The sequence below is a fragment of the Crinia signifera genome, chromosome 12 (genome assembly GCF_055691185.1).
Source record: "Crinia signifera chromosome 12, ASM5569118v1, whole genome shotgun sequence".
Lineage (NCBI taxonomy): Eukaryota > Metazoa > Chordata > Amphibia > Anura > Myobatrachidae > Crinia > Crinia signifera.
In genome coordinates, this window is record NC_139228.1 from 1,824,750 (window position 1) to 1,847,643 (window position 22,894).

Sequence of the window (22,894 nt, forward strand, 5' to 3'; positions counted from 1 at the left end):
TAACAGTAAGCTGGCATGGTTTATTTTATAGTGACATAACAAATACATTCTATCACTGGTATTCTGGTAATTGGTAATCTGTTTATCCTCAGGTTGTTATTCACCCGGCAACAGGCGGCCAACAGCCATCCATCATACCTCAGGACAGTAACAGCCATCCATCATACCACAGGACAGAGAGTCTCTGAATGCTGAAGTCTGGAAGCGCCTCACATTAGCACCCTGTCAAGCTGTAGACAGATTTCTTGGCGTTATAGACGCAGTCGTTGACCGATACGCCCTCATACGCTGCGCCGATGAGACTGAGAGGTAGGTGGTTCTGCCGTATGTAGGTGAAGAGGTGTTCTGTGTGCGAGATAAGGAGGGTCATAGTGTAAAACTGTACCGAATAGCGCTAAATCTGCTCCTATCTACTGTATATACTGCTGTGTCCTCACACACTATGGCTGCCGCGCCAAACAGCCGTCTCCTTGCGCCAGGCACCTTAGTCACAATGGATGCAATATATTACAGGTGTAGCTGTAATTACAGGAATTTCTCCTAGTTCTAACTATACACCCAACATGGCGTCCTGCGGCATTAAGTCTACAGAGCAGCGTACCCAGCCCCGCCCTGTCCCTCCCTTCCCCCATTCTCTCCTTACCCATCCGTTTCCAGTGTCCCAGCGTGTACTGAGGAATGCAGCTCTGCGAGGGGACAGAAGACAATTTGGTTAATAAGCCCCACAACAATGGCCGTCTACGCCAAAGTCTAGAGCGTTTTTACTGTTCATTTATATAACTCGCTAAGATAACTCTCACTCTCTGGTTTCTTTCAGTACAAACAGGTGGTTATGTGTTATCTAGTGCAATGGCCTCTTATTACACATAATGCCGGCCTGATACTAACATAAGTGTCCCATCAGACAGACATGGAAATCGAACCTGCGTTACTACATAAATTTACAAGCTATACGCCTAATGTTCTTCATGGTAACAGCAAGGTTCTTTACAGTAAAAGCAGCGATACTAGGCTGTTGTAAGGGTGCATATCCGTCTATTTTGCAGCTGGATCTTGTGGTATTCTGCAGGGCACATACTCTGTAGCAATACCATGTAGTTTGCAGTTGAGTGACCCGAAAGGGGCATTTGCACATAAGCGAGGGTTACGGTGGGTGTGAAGGAAGAATTGTGGGTAATTCTTGTGGGAATAGAAACACCTCTAGCACCGACAATATGGCAGATAATGCAGAGGGGGTGGAAGGTTGCATAGGGCCGTGCAACTCTGCAAGGGTGTGGGGGGAGGGGGGAAGGGATATCGGTACTTACCACTGTGCCCACAATGCAGCTGGATCAGCCCTATTATTATCAATGACAATTCTTAATACTAAATATATTTATTTCTCCCTTATGACCCTGCTGCTGTGTGTATGGTTAGAATGAACGCTACCAAATGATGGTGTATGAGATCTACACTGTATCCAGCATAGTGATTGGGATAAAGGTCCTGTCTGTAGCATTACACTGTGTAGGGGGCGTTACCTTGTTCAGGGTGACAAGGGTTCGGGTCGGCTTCCCGCTGACTCCCAGCTGTGTTGCAGCCGCCTCAGTTGCTAGATTCAACAGCTTCCCAGGGGCCACCTTGTCCGGTTCACCCAGGCTGCTCTCAAACCAGGCGCCACCCAGCATCACCTGAGGGAAAGGAGAGCGGGTGAGACAGCGGAGATGATGCCCATCCTAGTCTGACCATGCCCCGGTACTCTGGTTTCCCCATATGGACATTGAAATACATCAAACATGTAATAGATTGTCAGCTCTTCGGTTCTGTTCCACCCTGTGTGCTAATAGTTACCGTCAGCCGGGTGGAGGTGGTGCCGTGTCTGTTGTGTTCCGGATAGGCCAGCGAGTCGTACACGATGCCCAGCACAGCGCTATCCTCAAAGGACGGGATCAGGTGCCCAAAACCCTGTGGGGAGAGATACAGATAGATGAGAGCGCCTCCAGCTGGCCGCCTGGCCTATAGGCAACACGCGGCCTGTCACACCCTAATAATCCTGACGCCATACCGCTGGGGAGGCAGCCATGTTGTGAGCAGGACAAATATTCAGCCTCTCCATCAACTGGTACAACATGGCTGCCGCTGCCGTCACTACCTATATTCTGCAGATAATTGGTAATATATACAGCGTATGCTAGATTATTGTACTGCGTGATGGTGTACGATGACAGGCGTCTCTATATAATGTATGGCCATCTCGTACATAGGGTGTAGGGGCCCAGGAACACTCACTGATATAGGTAACACGTTCCCATCGTACTCCAGATTCACCACTGCCACGGTGGCAGCGCTCAGCTCCTGCAGGGTATTCGCCATGGGTTTGGCCACGGGAGCCAGCAGCCGGCTTAGAACTAGAGACAAAATGGCAGCCAGTTAGTGTCCGTACCTGTGTAACATCGCTGCGGAACCTCCTGCCTGCATACATGCATTACCTGCAGCCGGGACTGCGCTGAACACATGATCTGCTGCAACGCTGCCATTTGGAAGCCGGATCTGCAAACAGAAGAGACGTAAGAGGACGCTGGCTCCTCGTGCCCAGTGCGACGTCTAACCCCTCCCACAACCAGCACCTGCCATCGCTGCTTGGCGTCTCTCTCCAGTCCCTCCACCGGCGTGTCCTTGTGCACCTCCACCCCTCTCTGCCTGACGTAATCCTCCAGGGCATCGGAGAGGGTCTGCATGCCGCCCCGCAGGGACCACTGGCTCCACCGCTCTTTCTTGGATCTCTGGATCAGTGCAGAGTCAATCAGCGGGGACTCACCTGACGGATCACATAAAGCAATCAGTCTATGCATGGCACTGGACGCAGTGACCTGACTAATCACATAAAGCAATCAGTCTATGCACGGTACGGGACGCAGTGACCTGACGCATCCTATAAAGCAATCATACCCTGCACGGTACGGGACGCAGTGACCTGACGCATCACATAAAGCAATCAGTCTATGCACGGTACGGGACGCAGTGACCTGGCGCATCATATAAAGCAATCAGTCTATGCACGGTACGGGACGCAGTGACCTGACGCATCCTATAAAGCAATCATACCCTGCACGGTACGGGACGCAGTGACCTGACGCATCATATAAAGCAATCATACCCTGCACGGTACGGGACGCAGTGACCTGACGCATCATATAAAGCAATCATACCCTGCATGGTACGGGACGCAGTGACCTGACTAATCACATAAAGCAATCAGTCTATGCACGGTACGGGACGCAGTGACCTGACGCATCCTATAAAGCAATCATACCCTGCACGGTACGGGACGCAGTGACCTGACGCATCACATAAAGCAATCAGTCTATGCACGGTACGGGACGCAGTGACCTGGCGCATCATATAAAGCAATCAGTCTATGCACGGTACGGGACGCAGTGACCTGACGCATCCTATAAAGCAATCATACCCTGCACGGTACGGGACGCAGTGACCTGACGCATCATATAAAGCAATCATACCCTGCACGGTACGGGACGCAGTGACCTGACGCATCATATAAAGCAATCATACCCTGCATGGTATGGGACGCAGTGACCTGACGGATCACATAAAGCAATCAGTCTATGCACGGTACGGGACGCAGTGACCTGACGCATCCTATAAAGCAATCATACCCTGCATGATACGGGACGCAGTGACCTGACGCATCATAAAGCAATCATGCCGTGCACGGTATGGGACGCAGTGACCTGACGCATCCTATAAAGCAATCATACCCTGCACGGTACGGGACGCAGTGACCTGACGCATACTATAAAGCAATCATACCCTGCATGGTATGGGACGCAGTGACCTGACGCATCATATAAAGCAATCATGCCGTGCACGGTACGGGACGCAGTGACCTGACGCATCATATAATGCAATCAGTCTATGCACGGTACGGGACGCAGTGACCTGACGCATCCTATAAAGCAATCATACCCTGCATGGTACGGGACGCAGTGACCTGACGCATCATATAAAGCAATCATACCCTGCATGGCACTGGACGCAGTGACCTGACGGATCACATAAAGCAATCAGTCTATGCACGGTACGGGACGCAGTGACCTGACGCATCACATAAAGCAATCAGTCTATGCACGGTACGGGACGCAGTGACCTGACGGATCACATAAAGCAATCAGTCTATGCACGGTACGGGACGCAGTGACCTGACGCATCCTATAAAGCAATCATACCCTGCATGATACGGGACGCAGTGACCTGACGCATCATATAAAGCAATCATGCCGTGCACGGTATGGGACGCAGTGACCTGACGCATCCTATAAAGCAATCATACCCTGCACGGTACGGGACGCAGTGACCTGACGCATCCTATAAAGCAATCATACCCTGCATGGTATGGGACGCAGTGACCTGACGCATCATATAAAGCAATCATGCCGTGCACGGTACGGGACGCAGTGACCTGACGCATCATATAAAGCAATCAGTCTATGCACGGTACGGGACGCAGTGACCTGACGCATCCTATAAAGCAATCATACCCTGCATGGTACGGGACGCAGTGACCTGACGCATCATATAAAGCAATCATACCCTGCATGGCACTGGACGCAGTGACCTGACGGATCACATAAAGCAATCAGTCTATGCACGGTACGGGACGCAGTGACCTGACGCATCACATAAAGCAATCAGTCTATGCACGGTACGGGACGCAGTGACCTGACGGATCACATAAAGCAATCAGTCTATGCATGGCACTGGACGCAGTGACCTGACGGATCACATAAAGCAATCAGTCTATGCACGGTACGGGACGCAGTGACCTGACGCATCCTATAAAGCAATCATACCCTGCACGGTACGGGATGCAGTGACCTGACGGATCACATAAAGCAATCAGTCTATGCACGGTACGGGACGCAGTGACCTGACGGATCACATAAAGCAATCAGTCTATGCATAGCACTGGACGCAGTGACCTGACGGATCACATAAAGCAATCAGTCTATGCACGGTACGCGACGCAGTGACCTGACGGATCACATAAAGCAATCAGTCTATGCACGGTACGGGACGCAGTGACCTGACGGATCACATAAAGCAATCAGTCTATGCATGGCACTGGACGCAGTGACCTGACGGATCACATAAAGCAATCAGTCTATGCACGGTACGGGACGCAGTGACCTGACGCATCATATAAAGCAATCAGTCTATGCACGGTACGGGACGCAGTGACCTGACGCATCCTATAAAGCAATCATACCCTGCACGGTACGGGACGCAGTGACCTGACGCATCATATAAAGCAATCATACCCTGCACGGTACGGGACGCAGTGACCTGACGCATCATATAAAGCAATCATACCCTGCATGGTATGGGACGCAGTGACCTGACGGATCACATAAAGCAATCAGTCTATGCACGGTACGGGACGCAGTGACCTGACGCATCCTATAAAGCAATCATACCCTGCATGGTACGGGACGCAGTGACCTGACGCATCATATAAAGCAATCATGCCGTGCACGGTATGGGACGCAGTGACCTGACGCATCCTATAAAGCAATCATACCCTGCACGGTACGGGACGCAGTGACCTGACGCATCCTATAAAGCAATCATACCCTGCATGGTATGGGACGCAGTGACCTGACGCATCATATAAAGCAATCATGCCGTGCACGGTACGGGACGCAGTGACCTGACGCATCATATAAAGCAATCAGTCTATGCACGGTACGGGACGCAGTGACCTGACGCATCCTATAAAGCAATCATACCCTGCATGGTACGGGACGCAGTGACCTGACGCATCATATAAAGCAATCATACCCTGCATGGTACGGGACGCAGTGACCTGACGCATCATATAAAGCAATCATACCCTGCATGGTACGGGACGTAGTGACCAGACTGATCACATAAAGCAATCAGCCTATGCACGGTACGGGACGCAGTGACCTGACGCATCACATAAAGCAATCAGTCTATGCACGGTACGGGACGCAGTGACCTGACGGATCATATAAAGTAATCTGTAATGGACACAGTGACCTGATAGATCACATAAAGCAATCTGTACGAGACGCAGTGACCTGATGGATCAAATAAAGCAATCTGTACAAGACGCAGTGACCTGATGGATCAAATAAAGCAATCTGTACGGGACACAGTGACCTGATGGATCAAATAAAGCAATCTGTACGGGACGCAGGGACCTGATGGATCACATAAAGCAATCTGTACGGGACGCAGTGACCTGATGGATCACATAAAGCATTCTGTACGGGACGCAGTGACCTGATGGATCACATAAAGTAATCTGTACGGGACGCAGTGACCTGATGGATCACATAAAGTAATCTGTACGGGACGCAGTGACCTGATGGATTACATAAAGCAATCTGTACGGGACGCAGTGACCTGATGGATCACATAAAGCAATCTGTACGGGACGCAGTGACCTGATGGATCACATAAAGAAATCTGTACGGGACACAGTGACCTGACGGATCACATAAAGCAATCTGTACGGGACACAGTGACCTGATGGATCACATAAAGCAATCAGCCTATTCACGGTACGGGACGCAGTGACCTGATGGATCACATAAAGCAATCTGTACGGGACGCAGTGACCTGATGGATCACATAAAGCAATCTGTACGGGACACAGTGACCTGACGGATCACATAAAGCAATCTGTACGGGACACAGTGACCTGATGGATCACATAAAGCAATCTGTACGGGACGCAGTGACCTGATAGATCACATAAAGCAATCTGTACGGGACACAGTGACCTGATGGATTACATAAAGCAATCTGTACGGGACGCAGTGACCTGATGGATCACATAAAGCAATCTGTATGGGACGCAGTGACCTGACGGATCACATAAAGCAATCTGTACGGGACGCAGTGACCTGATGGATCACATAAAGCAATCTGTACGGGACACAGTGACCTGATGGATCACATAAAGTAATCTGTACAGGACGCAGTGACCTGACGGATCATATAAAGCAATCTGTACGGGACACAGTGACCTGATGGATCACATAAAGTAATCTGTACAGGACGCAGGGACCTGATGAATCACATAAAGCAATCTGTACGGGACACAGTGACCTGATGGATTACATAAAGTAATCTGTACGGGACGCAGTGACCTGACGCATCATATAAAGCAATCTGTACGGGACACAGTGACCTGATGGATCACATAAAGTAATCTGTACAGGACGCAGTGACCTGACGGATCACATAAAGCAATCTGTACGGGACGCAGTGACCTGATGGATCACATAAAGTAATCTGTACAGGACGCAGTGACCTGATGGATCACATAAAGCAATCTGTACGGGACGCAGTGACCTGATGGATCACATAAAGTAATCTGTACGGGACACAGTGACCTGACGGATCACATAAAGCAATCTGTACAGGACACAGTGACCTGATGGATCACATAAAGTAATCTGTACGGGACGCAGTGACCTGACGCATCATATAAAGCAATCTGTACGGGACGCAGTGACCTGATGGATTACATAAAGTAATCTGTACGGGACGCAGTAACCTGATGGATTACATAAAGTAATCTGTACGGGACGCAGTGACCTGATGGATCACATAAAGCAATCTGTACAGGACACAGTGACCTGATGGATCACATAAAGCAATCTGTACGGGACGCAGTGACCTGATGAATCACATAAAGCAATCTGTACGGGACGCAGTGACCTGATGGATCACATAAAGCAATCTGTACGGGACGCAGTGACCTGACGGATCACATAAAGCAATCTGTACGGGACGCAGTGACCTGATGGATCACATAAAGCAATCTGTACGGGACGCAGTGACCTGATGGATCACATAAAGCAATCTGTACGGGACGCAGTGACCTGATGGATCACATAAAGCAATCTGTACGGGACACAGTGACCTGACGGATCACATAAAGCAATCTGTACGGGACACAGTGACCTGATGGATCACATAAAGCAATCTGTATGGGACGCAGTGACCTGATGGATGACATAAAGCAATCTGTACGGGACGCAGTGACCTGATGGATCACATAAAGCAATCTGTACGGGACGCAGTGACCTGATGGATCACATAAAGCAATCTGTACGGGACGCAGTGACCTGATGGCTCACATAAAGCAATCTGTACGGGACACAGTGACCTGACGGATCACATAAAGCAATCTGTACGGGACGCAGTGACCTGATGGATCACATAAAGCAATCTGTACGGGACGCAGTGACCTGACTGGTCACATAAAGCAATCTGTACGGGACGCAGTGACCTGATGGATCACATAAAGCAATCTGTACGGGACACAGTGACCTGACGGATCACATAAAGCAATCTGTACGGGACGCAGTGACCTGATGGAGGGGTGAGCAGTTTGCCAGCGCACAAGATTCCCCAATGCGTACGTATACAACAATTCTAACTATAAATGGTTCCCCTGGAGGTCTTACCTCCACCGGTCGCCATGCCCAAGATGACCGACCTCCTTCTGCGTTCAGCCTCATGCAGGAACGGGAAGCAGGAGCGCAGGCTGAGCTGGCGGCAGTCACCGGCAAACACACCCCGGCACAGGCTGTCTACGACTATGTCAGCCAGCTGCAGAGAAAACACAGACATACAATACACATAACCTATGACGACTACACCTCCTGCGCTGTTACACCATGCGCACATTTACATGTATGTACACTAGCAGCCTGATGCTTCCATCTGTAGTTAGTGTGGATTTGGTGCAGTGCAGAGTATCACTCTGGGGAAAGGAGCAATAATCCCTCTTGTGGGTCATGTGACTGGGGGTTGAGTCACATGATGATCATTAAATGTGTCACATGAGTTACACAACCCAATTGCTGCCTGTTCCACTTTAACTTCCCCTGAGTGTCCTCTTGCCCCTACACCTGCTATGCCATTCACAGTCCAGGAACAATCAAACGCTAAAAATGCTCACCACAGCACAGAGTATATCAGGAGATGAGGGATGTGTCACTGAGGACAGGGCTGCATGTGACAGGGGCAGTGACATGATGTGAGGAGGGGAATGGGGGCAGCAGGAAGCCACAGACTGACAGTTATATAGTGGGAGGAGCAGGGTCCCCAGCAGCACAGAGTATATCAGGAGATGAGTGATGTGTCAGTGAGGACAGGGCTGCATGTGACAGGGGCAGTGACATGTGAGGAGGGGAATGGAGGCAGCAGGAAGCCACAGACTGAGAGTTATATAGTGGGAGGAGCAGGGTCCCCAGCAGCACAGAGTATATCAGGAGATGAGTGATGTGTCAGTGAGGACAGTGCTGCATGTGACAGGGGCAGTGACATGATGTGAGGAGGGGAATGGGGGCAGCAGGAAGCAACAGACTGAGAGTTATATAGTGGGAGGAGCAGGGTCCCCAGCAGCGCAGAGTATATCAGGAGATGAGTGATGTGTCAGTGAGGACAGGGCTGCATGTGACAGGGGCAGTGACATGATGTGAGGAGGGGAATGGGGGCAGCAGGAAGCCACAGACTGAGAGTTATATAGTGGGAGGAGCAGGGTCCGCAGCAGCACAGAGTATATCAGGAGATGAGGGATGTGTCAGTGAGGACAGGGCTGCATGTGACAGGGGCAGTGACATGATGTGAGGAGGGGAATGGAGGCAGCAGGAAGCCACAGACTGACAGTTATATAGTGGGAGGAGCAGGGTCCCCAGCAGCACAGAGTATATCAGGAGATGAGGGATGTGTCACTGAGAACAGGGCTGCATGTGACAGGGGCAGTGACATGATGTGAGGAGGGGAATGGGGGCAGCAGGAAGCCACAGACTGAGAGTTATATAGTGGGAGGAGCAGGGTCCCCAGCAGCACAGAGTATATCAGGAGATGAGTGATGTGTCAGTGAGGACAGGGCTGCATGTGACAGGGGCAGTGACATGTGAGGAGGGGAATGGAGGCAGCAGGAAGCCACAGACTGAGAGTTATATAGTGGGAGGAGCAGGGTCCCCAGCAGCACAGAGTATATCAGGAGATGAGTGATGTGTCAGTGAGGACAGTGCTGCATGTGACAGGGGCAGTGACATGATGTGAGGAGGGGAATGGGGGCAGCAGGAAGCAACAGACTGAGAGTTATATAGTGGGAGGAGCAGGGTCCCCAGCAGCGCAGAGTATATCAGGAGATGAGTGATGTGTCAGTGAGGACAGGGCTGCATGTGACAGGGGCAGTGACATGATGTGAGGAGGGGAATGGGGGCAGCAGGAAGCCACAGACTGAGAGTTATATAGTGGGAGGAGCAGGGTCCGCAGCAGCACAGAGTATATCAGGAGATGAGGGATGTGTCAGTGAGGACAGGGCTGCATGTGACAGGGGCAGTGACATGATGTGAGGAGGGGAATGGAGGCAGCAGGAAGCCACAGACTGACAGTTATATAGTGGGAGGAGCAGGGTCCCCAGCAGCACAGAGTATATCAGGAGATGAGTGATGTGTCAGTGAGGACAGGGCTGTATGTGACCGTGGCAGTGACATGATGTGAGGAGGGGAATGGGGGCAGCAGGAAGCCACAGACCGAGAGTTATATAGTGGGAGGAGCAGGCTCCCCAGCAGCACAGAGTATATCAGGAGATGAGGGATGTGTCAGTGAGGACAGGGGTGCATGTGACAGGGACAGTGACATGATGTGAGGAGGGGAATGGAGGCAGCAGGAAGCCACAGACTGAGAGTTATATAGTGGGAGGAGCAGGGTCCCCAGCAGCACAGAGTATATCAGGAGATGAGTGATGTGTCAGTGAGGACAGGGCTGCATGTGACAGGGGCAGTGACATGATGTGAGGAGAGGAATGGGGGCAGCAGGAAGCCACAGACTGAGAGTTATATAGTGGGAGGAGCAGGGTCCCCAGCAGCACAGAGTATATCAGGAGATGAGTGATGTGTCAGTGAGGACAGGGCTGCATGTGACAGGGGCAGTGACATTATGTGAGGAGGGGAATGGGGGCAGGAGGAAGCCACAGACTGAGAGTTATATAGTGGGATGAGCAGGGTCCCCAGCAGCACAAAGTATATCAGGAGATGAGTGATGTGTCAGTGAGGACAGGGCTGCATGTGACAGGGGCAGTGACATTATGTGAGGAGGGGAATGGGGGCAGGAGGAAGCCACAGAATGAGAGTTATATAGTGGGATGAGCAGGGCCCCCAGCAGCACAGAGTATGTCAGGAGATAAGGGATGTGTCAGTGAGGACAGGGCTGCATGTGACAGGGGCAGTGACATGATGTGAGTAGGGGAATGGGGGCAGCAGGAAGCCACAGTCTGAGAGTTATATAGTGGGATGAGCAGGGTCCCCAGCAGCACAGAGTATATCAGGAGATGAGTGATGTGTCAGTGAGGACAGGGCTGCATGTGACAGGGGCAGTGACATGATGTGAGGAGGGGAATGGAGGCAGCAGGAAGCCACAGACTGAGAGTTATATAGTGGGAGGAGCAGGCTCCCCAGCAGCACAGAGTATATCAGGAGATGAGGGATGTGTCAGTGAGGACAGGGGTGCATGTGACAGGGACAGTGACATGATGTGAGGAGGGGAATGGAGGCAGCAGGAAGCCACAGACTGAGAGTTATATAGTGGGAGGAGCAGGGTCCCCAGCAGCACAGAGTATATCAGGAGATGAGTGATGTGTCAGTGAGGACAGGGCTGCATGTGACAGGGGCAGTGACATTATGTGAGGAGGGGAATGGGGGCAGGAGGAAGCCACAGACTGAGAGTTATATAGTGGGATGAGCAGGGCCCCAGCAGCACAGAGTATGTCAGGAGATGAGGGATGTGTCAGTGAGGACAGGGCTGCATGTGACAGGGGCAGTGACATGATGTGAGTAGGGGAATGGGGGCAGCAGGAAGCCACAGTCTGAGAGTTATATAGTGGGATGAGCAGGGTCCCCAGCAGCACAAAGTATATCAGGAGATGAGTGATGTGTCAGTGAGGACAGGGCTGCATGTGACAGGGGCAGTGACATGATGTGAGGAGGGGAATGGAGGCAGCAGGAATCCACAAACTGAGAGTTATATAGTGGGAGGAGCAGGGTACCCAGCAGCACAGAGTATATCAGGAGATGAGTGATGTCAGTGAGGACAGGGCTGCATGTGACAGGGGCAGTGACATGATGTGAGGAGGGGAATGGGGGCAGCAGGAAGCCACAGACTGAGAGTTATATAGTGGGAGGAGCAGGGTCCCCAGCAGCACAGAGTATATCAGGAGATGAGGGATGTGTCAGTGAGGACAGGGCTGTATGTGACAGGGGCAGTGACATGATGTGAGGAGGGGAATGGAGGCAGCAGGAAGCCACAGACTGACAGTTATATAGTGGGAGGAGCAGGGTCCCCAGCAGCACAGAGTATATCAGGAGATGAGTGATGTGTCAGTGAGGACAGGGCTGCATGTGACAGGAGCAGTGACATGATGTGAGGAGAGGAATGGGGGCAGCAGGAAGCCACAGACTGAGAGTTATATAGTGGGAGGAGCAGGGTCCCCACCAGCACAAAGTATATCAGGAGATGAGGGATGTGTCAGTGAGGACAGGGCTGTATGTTACAGGGGCAGTGACATGATGAGAGGAATGGAGGCAGCAGGAAGCCACAGGCTTAGAGTTATATAATGGGAGGAGCAGGGTCCCCAGCAGCACAGAGTATATCAGGAGATGAGGGATGTTTCAGGCAGTATAGGGCTACATGTGACAGGGGCAGTGACATGATGTGAGGAGGGGAATGGAGGCAGCAGGAAGCCACAGGCTGAGAGTTATATAGTGGGAGGAGCAGGGTCCACAGCAGCACAGAGTATATCAGGAGAGGAGTGATGGTGAGGACATGGCTGCATGTGACAGGATGTGAGGAGGGGAATGGGGGCAGCAGGAAGCCACATACTGAGCGTTATATAGTGGGATGAGCAGGGCCCCCAGCAGCACAGAGTATGTCAGGAGATGAGGTATGTGTCAGTGAGGACAGGGCTGCATGTGACAGGGGCAGTGACATGATGTGAGGAGGGGAATGGAGGCAGCAGGAAGCCACAGACTGACAGTTATATAGTGGGAGGAGCAGGGTCCCCAGCAGCACAGAGTATATCAGGAGATGAGTGATGTGTCAGTGAGGACAGGGCTGCATGTGACAGGAGCAGTGACATGATGTGAGGAGAGGAATGGGGGCAGCAGGAAGCCACAGACTGAGAGTTATATAGTGGGAGGAGCAGGGTCCCCACCAGCACAAAGTATATCAGGAGATGAGGGATGTGTCAGTGAGGACAGGGCTGTATGTTACAGGGGCAGTGACATGATGAGAGGAATGGAGGCAGCAGGAAGCCACAGGCTTAGAGTTATATAATGGGAGGAGCAGGGTCCCCAGCAGCACAGAGTATATCAGGAGATGAGGGATGTTTCAGGCAGTATAGGGCTACATGTGACAGGGGCAGTGACAAGATGTGAGGAGGGGAATGGAGGCAGCAGGAAGCCACAGGCTGAGAGTTATATAGTGGGAGGAGCAGGGTCCACAGCAGCACAGAGTATATCAGGAGAGGAGTGATGGTGAGGACATGGCTGCATGTGACAGGATGTGAGGAGGGGAATGGGGGCAGCAGGAAGCCACATACTGAGCGTTATATAGTGGGATGAGCAGGGCCCCCAGCAGCACAGAGTATGTCAGGAGATGAGGTATGTGTCAGTGAGGACAGGGCTGCATGTGACAGGGGCAGTGACATGATGTGAGGAGGGGAATGGGGGCAGCAGGAAGCCACAGACAGAGTTATATAGATCAGGGTCCACAGCAGCACAGAGTATATCAGGAGAGGAGTGATGGTGAGGACAGAGCTGCATGTGAAGGCAGTGACATGATGTGAGCAGTGTAAAATCAGAGTAGAAATATTGGTATATTTATCTGTTAAATGTAGAAAATTTAAGATGTCACAACAATATTTTAGTATTTAGCATTGTTCCTGAGCTGTGTATGTACAGAACCTATACATAGATCAGCCCTATACAGTATCAGGGTGATCCCAGCATTGGAGACTGGGGCGGCCCTTACACAACCACACAGGGATATCAGTCGGGTGTCAGCCAGGGATGGTGCCAGAGATAAGGATGAGATGACAGCAGCACATTACTTAGCTTATCAATGGTCTGTCTCCCTCCGCGCGCACACGAACGTTACTGATCCCGTCTCCCTCCGCGCACACTAACGTTACTGATCCCGTCTCCCTCCGCGCACACTAACGTTCCTCATCCCGTCTCCCTCCGCGCACACTAACGTTCCCGATCCCGTCTCCCTCCGCGCACATTAACGTTCCCGATCCCGTCTCCCTCCGCGTACACTAACGTTCCCGATCCCGTCTCCCTCCGCGCACACTAACGTTCCCGTCTCCCTCCGCGCACACTAACGTTCCCGATCCCGTCTCCCTCCGCGCACACTAACGTTCCCGATCCCGTCTCCCTCCGCGCACACTAACGTTCCCGATCCCGTCTCCCTCCGCGCACTCGAACGTTACTGATCCCGTTTCCCATATACATTACTGATCCCGACTCCCTCTGCACATATATACGTTACTGATTTTGCCCTCTGTGCACATGTACGTTACACTAACGTTACTGATCCCGTCTCCCTCCGCGCACACTAACGTTCCTCATCCCGTCTCCCTCCGCGCACACTAACGTTCCCGATCCCGTCTCCCTCCGCGCACACTAACGTTCCCGATCCCGTCTCCCTCCGCGTACACTAACGTTCCCGATCCCGTCTCCCTCCGCGCACACTAACGTTCCCGTCTCCCTCCGCGCACACTAACGTTCCCGATCCCGTCTCCCTCCGCGCACACTAACGTTCCCGATCCCGTCTCCCTCCGCGCACACTAACGTTCCCGATCCCGTCTCCCTCCGCGCACACTAACGTTCCCGATCCCGTCTCCCTCCGCGCACACTAACGTTCCCGATCCCGTCTCCCTCCGCGCACACTAACGTTCCCGATCCCGTCTCCCTCCGCGCACACTAACGTTCCCGATCCCGTCTCCCTCCGCGCACACTAACGTTCCCGATCCCGTCTCCCTCCGCGCACACTAACGTTCCCGATCCCGTCTCCCTCCGCGCACACGAACGTTCCCGATCCCGTCTCCCTCCGCGCACACGAACGTTCCCGATCCCGTCTCCCTCCGCGCACACGAACGTTCCCGATCCTGTCTCCCTCCGCGCACACGAACGTTCCCGATCCTGTCTCCCTCCGCGCACACGAACGTTACTGATCCCGTTTCCCATATACATTACTGATCCCGACTCCCTCTGCACATATATACGTTACTGATTTTGCCCTCTGTGCACATGTACGTTACCGATCCCGTCTCCCATAGACGTCACCGATCCCGTCTCCCATAGACGCCACCGATCCCGTCTCCCATAGACGCCACCGATCCCGTCTCCCATAGACGCCACCGATCCCGTCTCCCATAGACGCCACCGATCCCGTCTCCCATAGACGCCACCAATCCCGTCTCCCATAGACGCCACCAATCCCGTCTCCCATAGACGTTACAGGGACACCGAGCTTCCATTTAGAGCTCTCCCCCACCCCTAGAACCATCACCTGAACCCCACCAGCCATCACATAACTAAAGTTCTCACCTCTTTCCCGAAGCGGCGTGTAAAGAAATCATGGACGCTCTCATCTTCCTGAGGTCCACGCCGAGCCGTCAGGTCTTTGAGGCCACAAAGGAAGAGGGGTCGGCTGAATGGTGGGATGGTGCGAAATACTTCACTAAAATGAACACAGGAGGTCACGATGCGGACGAGGAGGGTGGGAGTCGGGCGATAACTATTAGCCCAAAGCAGAGTCTGAAGTCTCTCTCTCTTTTCTTTCTATTAAAGACTAATGACTGAACATAACCACTGCAATCCTGCAGACATGGACCAGGAGAAGGACTATGGTATTTGGTTGTGCAGCTGGCCAATCAGATGTGTGGATACAAGAGGGATCAGAGTACTTGGATTTTAGATTGCTCCTGGTGTCTATAACCTTCTCAGTCATTGGCACCAACCTAGGTTCAAATAGCCCTCACTCAGCATCTGGGCTCCGATGGTGCAGATCACAACCTGCCTGAGGAAGTGGCGCAAGCTCTGTGCATCTAGCACTGGATAACCAACACCATCATGTACACAATGTCTGCCAACTGGTGGCTATTGGAGACTAATCAGCCTGTACAACATCCAGTATATATCCCTGTTCTATATTGGGTAAGTAGGTGTATCGGGTTGGCACTCGTGGCTTCAATAAAAATCCGGTGCCAGGAACATAATAGAGCAATAAGAGACACTTACCCCCTCAGAGAAAGGATGGATCCGGCACACGGTAGTATAGGTGAAGAAAAAGAGGTTTATTAAGAGTGCAACATTGCACTAAGTGACAGCTGCTGACCTGACAGCCGTTTCAACTGCTGGGTGCAGTTTTCTGATGAAAACTGCACCCAGCAGTTGAAACGGCTGTCAGGTCAGCAGCTGTCACTTAGTGCAATGTTGCACTCTTAATAAACCTCTTTTTCTTCACCTATACTACCGTGTTCTATATTGGGGAGATATGGAGATTTGCTTGGCCACCTTGCATGTGTATGACCCGTGGCAGACATGCTCTTGTGTAGGGCGCACTTACCCCAGGCTAGAGGGCAGTTTATGCAGGGACTTCTTGACGTAGAGGTAGCGGTTCTTGGCGGCCGGATGGTCCCTCGGGACTGGAAGTAGTTCCCCTTCTAATCCAAGCTCAGAGATCTATGTGGGATCAGAGTGGCTGTGAGTCTGCTGTCCTCCAGTCCCCTCAGTGACAAGTGGTTAGTATTAGAGGTGAACGGATACGGCGACTCACCATACACAGCGTATTCTTCCCCACTACTCCGGCAGGACGCATTCCTCGGGGGCCATGCTCAAACACAGCTCCGTCTTCTGTCCGGGTGGAGTGCATCCATCCCCCCAGCCGGCTGCTTCCCTCCAGCAGTATCACCTGTGGTACATCACAGAATCTCAGCATACTACACCCAGGTGTACGCCAATGTGCCCATGTATTATTCCTATTATCCATTATTTATATGGCGCCACAAGGGATCCGCAGTGCCCTATTACAACGTACATAACCCAAGAGACAGTGACTTACAGCTGGATACAATGGAGGACAAGTACAGGGCACATAACCACAGCTGCATCAGCAGGGGACACTGACATAAGTATCAGGGGGCAGAGAACAAGGGATCCGCATCGCCCTATTACAGAGTACATAACCCAGGAGACAGTGACTTACAGCTGAATACAATAGAGGACAAGTACAGGGCACATAACCATAGCTGCATCAGCAGGCGGCACTGACATAAGTATCAGGGGACAGAGAACATGGGATCCGCAGCATCCTATTACAGAGTATATAACCCAGGAGACAGTGACTTACAGATGTATACAATAGAGGACAGGTACAGGGCACATAACCATAGCTGCATCAGCAGAGGACACTGACATAAGTATCAGGGGGCAGAGAACAAGGGATCCGCAGCGCCCTATTACAGAGTATATAACCCAGGAGACAGTGACTTACAGCTGTATACAATAGAGGACAAGTACAGGGCACATAACCATAGCTGCATCAGCAGGCGGCACTGACATAAGTATCAGGGGGCAGAGAACAAGGGATCCGCAGCACCCTATTACAGAGTATATAACCCAGGAGACAGTGACTTACAGCTGGATACAATGGAGGACAAGTACAGGGCACATAACCATAGCTGCATCAGCAGGCGGCACTGACATAAGTATCAGGGGGCAGAGAACAAGGGATCCACAGCACCCTATTACAGAGTATATAACCCAGGAGACAGTGACTTACAGCTGTATACAATAGAGGACAAGTACAGGGTATATTACCATAGCTGCATCGGCAGGTGACACTGATATAAGTATCAGGGGGCAGAGAACAAGGGATCTGCAGCACCCTATTACAGAGTATATAACCCAGGAGACAGTGACTTACAGCTGTATACAATAGAGGACAAGTACAGGACATATAACCATAGCTGCATCAGCAGGCGGCACTGACATAAGTATCAGGGGGCAGAGAACAAGGGATATGCAGCACCCTATTACACAGTATATAACCCAGGAGTAAGTGACTTACAGCTGGATACAATAGAGGACAAGTACAGGGCACATAACCATACTGTCAGCATTAGACAATGGGATATGTATTGGGGTGGCAGAACACCGCAGGATTTGGTGCCATCGAAGGTGGTTTAATAGAAGGAAATGCACATGAGGCAGAGGGCCCTGCTCAGGAGAGCTTACATTCTAAAGGGGAGGGGTATCTTATTACACCACAGCAAGTTGTGTCCACACATTGCAGTCTAATCAGGCCACTCAGTCACAGCCTCGGGACAGAGGCTCCTGGTTATAAGCTACAGTCCCAGCTAATGTGCGGATATATCCAGAGGGTATGCCTCGGAGTGTGCTATAGGGATCCCTGAGTGCCAGCTCTGTGGGGGACAATCTATATTACAGCAGACGTTCTTACCTTAGACACTTTGACATCTTTAATGAGGTGGTAACAAGCTGCCAGCCCGCTGATACCACCACCAGCTACTACCACTGTCCGCTGCATCCAAATAGCGGCAGCTTCTGCAGATGGGAAAAAGATCTAGGTTATAACACATCATAGAACACGCCAGGGTTACACAATGTCATCTCTAATCCTATCCGCCTGATTGTACAGTGCAGAGTATATCACTACCTGTCAGGGGGTAGATGGGACAGAGCGATGTTCTGCAGGTCACTAGGGAGGTCAGTAATGTAATAATCTGCAGGAGATATCACTATGTACCTGTCAGGGGGTAGATGGGACAGAGCGATGTTCTGCAGGTCACTAGGGAGGTCAGTAATGTAATAATCTGCAGGATATATAACTATGTACCTGTCAGGGGGTAGATGGGACAGAGCGATGTTCTGCAGGTCACTAGAGAGGTCAGTATGTAATAATCTGCAGGATATATCACTACCTGTCAGGGGGTAGATGGGACAGAGCGATGTTCTGCAGATCACTAGAGAGGTCAGTAATGTAATAATCTGCAGGATATATCACTATGCACCTGGCAGGAGGTAGATAGGACAGAGCGATGTTCTGCAGATCACTAGAGTGGTCAGTAATGTAATAATCTGCAGGATATATCACTATGTACCGGTCAGGGGGTAGTTGGCACATAGTGTAATGCTCTGCAGATCGCTGTAGATGTGTAACCGGCTGGCATAGTAGGTAGCGTAGCAGTGCTGTATTATCTGTTTATAAGGTTCCGGGTGACACAATTGTACAATTTTAAATCTTAGGAGTAAACCTAACACACAGGACAACACAATCAGACACAACTGCGGTGTCACATGACTGTGCTACAGCATGTACACAGTAACCACTGGGACTATACACCATAACCATACACCGTAACCACTGGGACTATACACCATAACCATACACAGTAACCACTGGGACTATACACCATAACCATACACAGTAACCACTGGGACTATACACCATAACCATACACAGTAACCACTGGGACTATACACCATAACCATACACAGTAACCACTGGGACTATACACCATAACCATACACAGTAACCACTGGGACTATACACCATAACCATACACAGTAACCACTGGGACTATACACCATAACCATACACCGTAACCACTGGGACTATACACCATAACCATACACAGTAACCACTGGGACTATACACCATAACCCTACACCGTAACCACTGGGACTATACACCATAACCCTACACCGTAACCACTGGGACTATACACCATAACCCTACACCGTAACCACTGGGACTATACACCATAACCCTACACCGTAACCACTGGGACTATACACCATAACCATACACCGTAACCACTGGGACTATACACCATAACCATACAGAGTAACCACTGGGACTATACACCATAACCATACAGAGTAACCACTGGGACTATACACCATAACCATACACAGTAACCACTGGGACTATACACCGTAACCATACACCGTAACCACTGGGACTATACACCATAACCATACACAGTAACCACTGGGACTATACACCATAACCATACAGAGTAACCACTGGGACTATACACCATAACCATACACAGTAACCACTGGGACTATACACCATAACCATACACCGTAACCACTGGGACTATACACCATAACCATACACAGTAACCACTGGGACTATACACCATAACCATACACCGTAACCACTGGGACTATACACCATAACCATACACAGTAACCACTGGGACTATACACCATAACCATACACCGTAACCACTGGGACTATACACCATAACCATACAGAGTAACCACTGGGACTATACACCATAACCATACACAGTAACCACTGGGACTATACACCGTAACCATACACCGTAACCACTGGGACTATACACCGTAACCATACACCGTAACCCCTGGGACTATACACCGTAACCATACACCGTAACCCCTGGGACTATACACCGTAACCATACACCGTAACCCCTGGGACTATACACCGTAACCATACACCGTAACCCCTGGGACTATACACCGTAACCATACACCGTAACCACTGGGACTATACACCGTAACCATACACAGTAACCACTGGGACTATACACCATAACCATACACAGTAACCACTGGGACTATACACCGTAACCCTACACCGTAACCACTGGGACTATACACCATAACCATACACCGTAACCACTGGGACTATACACCATAACCATACACCGTAACCACTGGGACTATACACCATAACCACTGGGACTATACACCATAACCCTACACCGTAACCACTGGGACTATACACCATAACCATACACAGTAACCACTGGGACTATACACCATAACCCTACACCGTAACCACTGGGACTATACACCATAACCCTACACCGTAACCACTGGGACTATACACCATAACCATACACCGTAACCACTGGGACTATACACCATAACCATACACAGTAACCACTGGGACTATACACCATAACCATACACAGTAACCACTGGGACTATACACCATAACCATACACAGTAACCACTGGGACTATACACCATAACCATACACCGTAACCACTGGGACTATACACCATAACCATACACAGTAACCACTGGGACTATACACCATAACCATACAGAGTAACCACTGGGACTATACACCATAACCATACACAGTAACCACTGGGACTATACACCATAACCCTACACCGTAACCACCGGGACTATACACCATAACCATACACCGTAACCACCGGGACTATACACCATAACCATACACAGTAACCACCGGGACTATACACCATAACCATACACAGTAACCACTGGGACTATACACCATAACCATACACAGTAACCACTGGGACTATACACCATAACCATACACCGTAACCACTGGGACTATACACCATAACCATACACCGTAACCACTGGGACTATACACCATAACCCTACACCGTAACCACTGGGACTATACACCATAACCCTACACCGTAACCACTGGGACTATACACCATAACCATACACCGTAACCACTGGGACTATACACCATAACCATACACAGTAACCACTGGGACTATACACCATAACCATACACCGTAACCACTGGGACTATACACCATAACCACTGGGACTATACACCATAACCATACACAGTAACCACCGGGACTATACACCATAACCATACACAGTAACCACTGCGACTATACACCATAACCATACACAGTAACCACTGGACTATACACCATAACCACTAGGAAAAGATGATATACATAACAGCAGATATACAATGTAACCTTACCCAGCACTCACAGCGGCAGCAGCTCTCCCCACACTGACTGCTCACTGCTGCCACATGGTAGGAGGAGGCAGGGGGTGTGTATATACTCAAGCAGCCAACCACAGAGCTTATGCTGCATGAGTGACAGAGGAAGCAGGAAGTGTCTGGGGAGAGCAGATTACCCTATCACACTGATGCTGTGCAGTGTCAGACACATGCTGTACCGCCTCCCAACATGAGCAAGTCCTTTATTCCAGTTTTATGATTCTTATTTCTTTTTCATTTTTAGATTTCTTTATGCCTTTATCTTTAGTATAGTTAATAAATTATTTATTTTATCTTGAACCGGCTGAAATATTATTCAGCCAGCGCTGGCAATTTTTTTTTACATTTACCTATATCTAGGGGAGTGACTACCCCTTGCCAGCTGCTGATAATAGTGCACCACACATCTACCTTGTATTTTACTTCAGGAGAGGAACCTGCTCTGATCCGGGATTTCCCTTAAGCCCCTTACACACGGAGTGACTTGGCATGTGTGATGTGTGCTGAGCGATCTGTCACGGCCAGTGTTCTATGGAGGGAGAACACTGGTGATGACTAGATTTATACTGCATGCAGTATAAATCTAGTCCTGCGATAGTGACACGTAGGACTGCGCCACACCAGCGCCGGAGGACATACACACAGAGCGAACAGTGCTTCATTACTAATGCTGGCCACACATCAGACCAACTTTCCTCCAACCATCCAACTATTTGCTTGGATGGAATAAGAATCTGGTACTGGATGGGAGCAATGTAATATTTACTTCAGAAATTTGCTCCCAAAATCTGGAGCAAGCCAACCACAGAGCCGGTGTAATTCATGCCTGTCCCTATTTAAAGGTACACAGGGTTTGTATACAAAAATAATAAGACTCAATTCGGGAAAAAATATTTATTGAAGATATCGCTACAAACAATTAACATTTTTCAAAATAAGACCCTTATGTGTGTCACACTTCTGCCGAGTTGTCCACACT

The 22,894-nt window shown here is 50.5% G+C and overlaps 1 protein-coding gene across 7 annotated transcripts in view; it reads right to left on the minus strand.

The window, feature by feature from the left end:
• Positions 1-22,894, minus strand: part of PPOX (protoporphyrinogen oxidase) — a 26,725-nt gene continuing 3,831 nt past the window's right edge. For 5 of the 7 annotated variants that reach the window (XM_083167655.1, XM_083167653.1, XM_083167651.1 and 2 more), the window contains exons 2-13: positions 18,580-18,683; positions 16,894-17,028; positions 16,684-16,799; positions 15,663-15,795; positions 8,505-8,649; positions 2,607-2,797; positions 2,469-2,529; positions 2,269-2,387; positions 1,831-1,944; positions 1,521-1,670; positions 644-686; positions 1-345 (exon numbers count right to left, since the gene is read on the minus strand). In XM_083167655.1, the coding sequence (XP_083023781.1) occupies positions 215-345; positions 644-686; positions 1,521-1,670; positions 1,831-1,944; positions 2,269-2,387; positions 2,469-2,529; positions 2,607-2,797; positions 8,505-8,649; positions 15,663-15,795; positions 16,684-16,799; positions 16,894-17,028; positions 18,580-18,666 (1,425 nt within the window). In that variant the 5' untranslated portion in view covers positions 18,667-18,683 and the 3' untranslated portion in view covers positions 1-214. Of the gene's footprint in view, positions 346-643; positions 687-1,520; positions 1,671-1,830; positions 1,945-2,268; positions 2,388-2,468; positions 2,530-2,606; positions 2,798-8,504; positions 8,650-15,662; positions 15,796-16,683; positions 16,800-16,893; positions 17,029-18,579; positions 18,684-21,891; positions 21,973-22,894 lie in introns of those variants that run through there. The other 2 variants (XM_083167652.1, XM_083167654.1) reach the window with 2 other exon arrangements.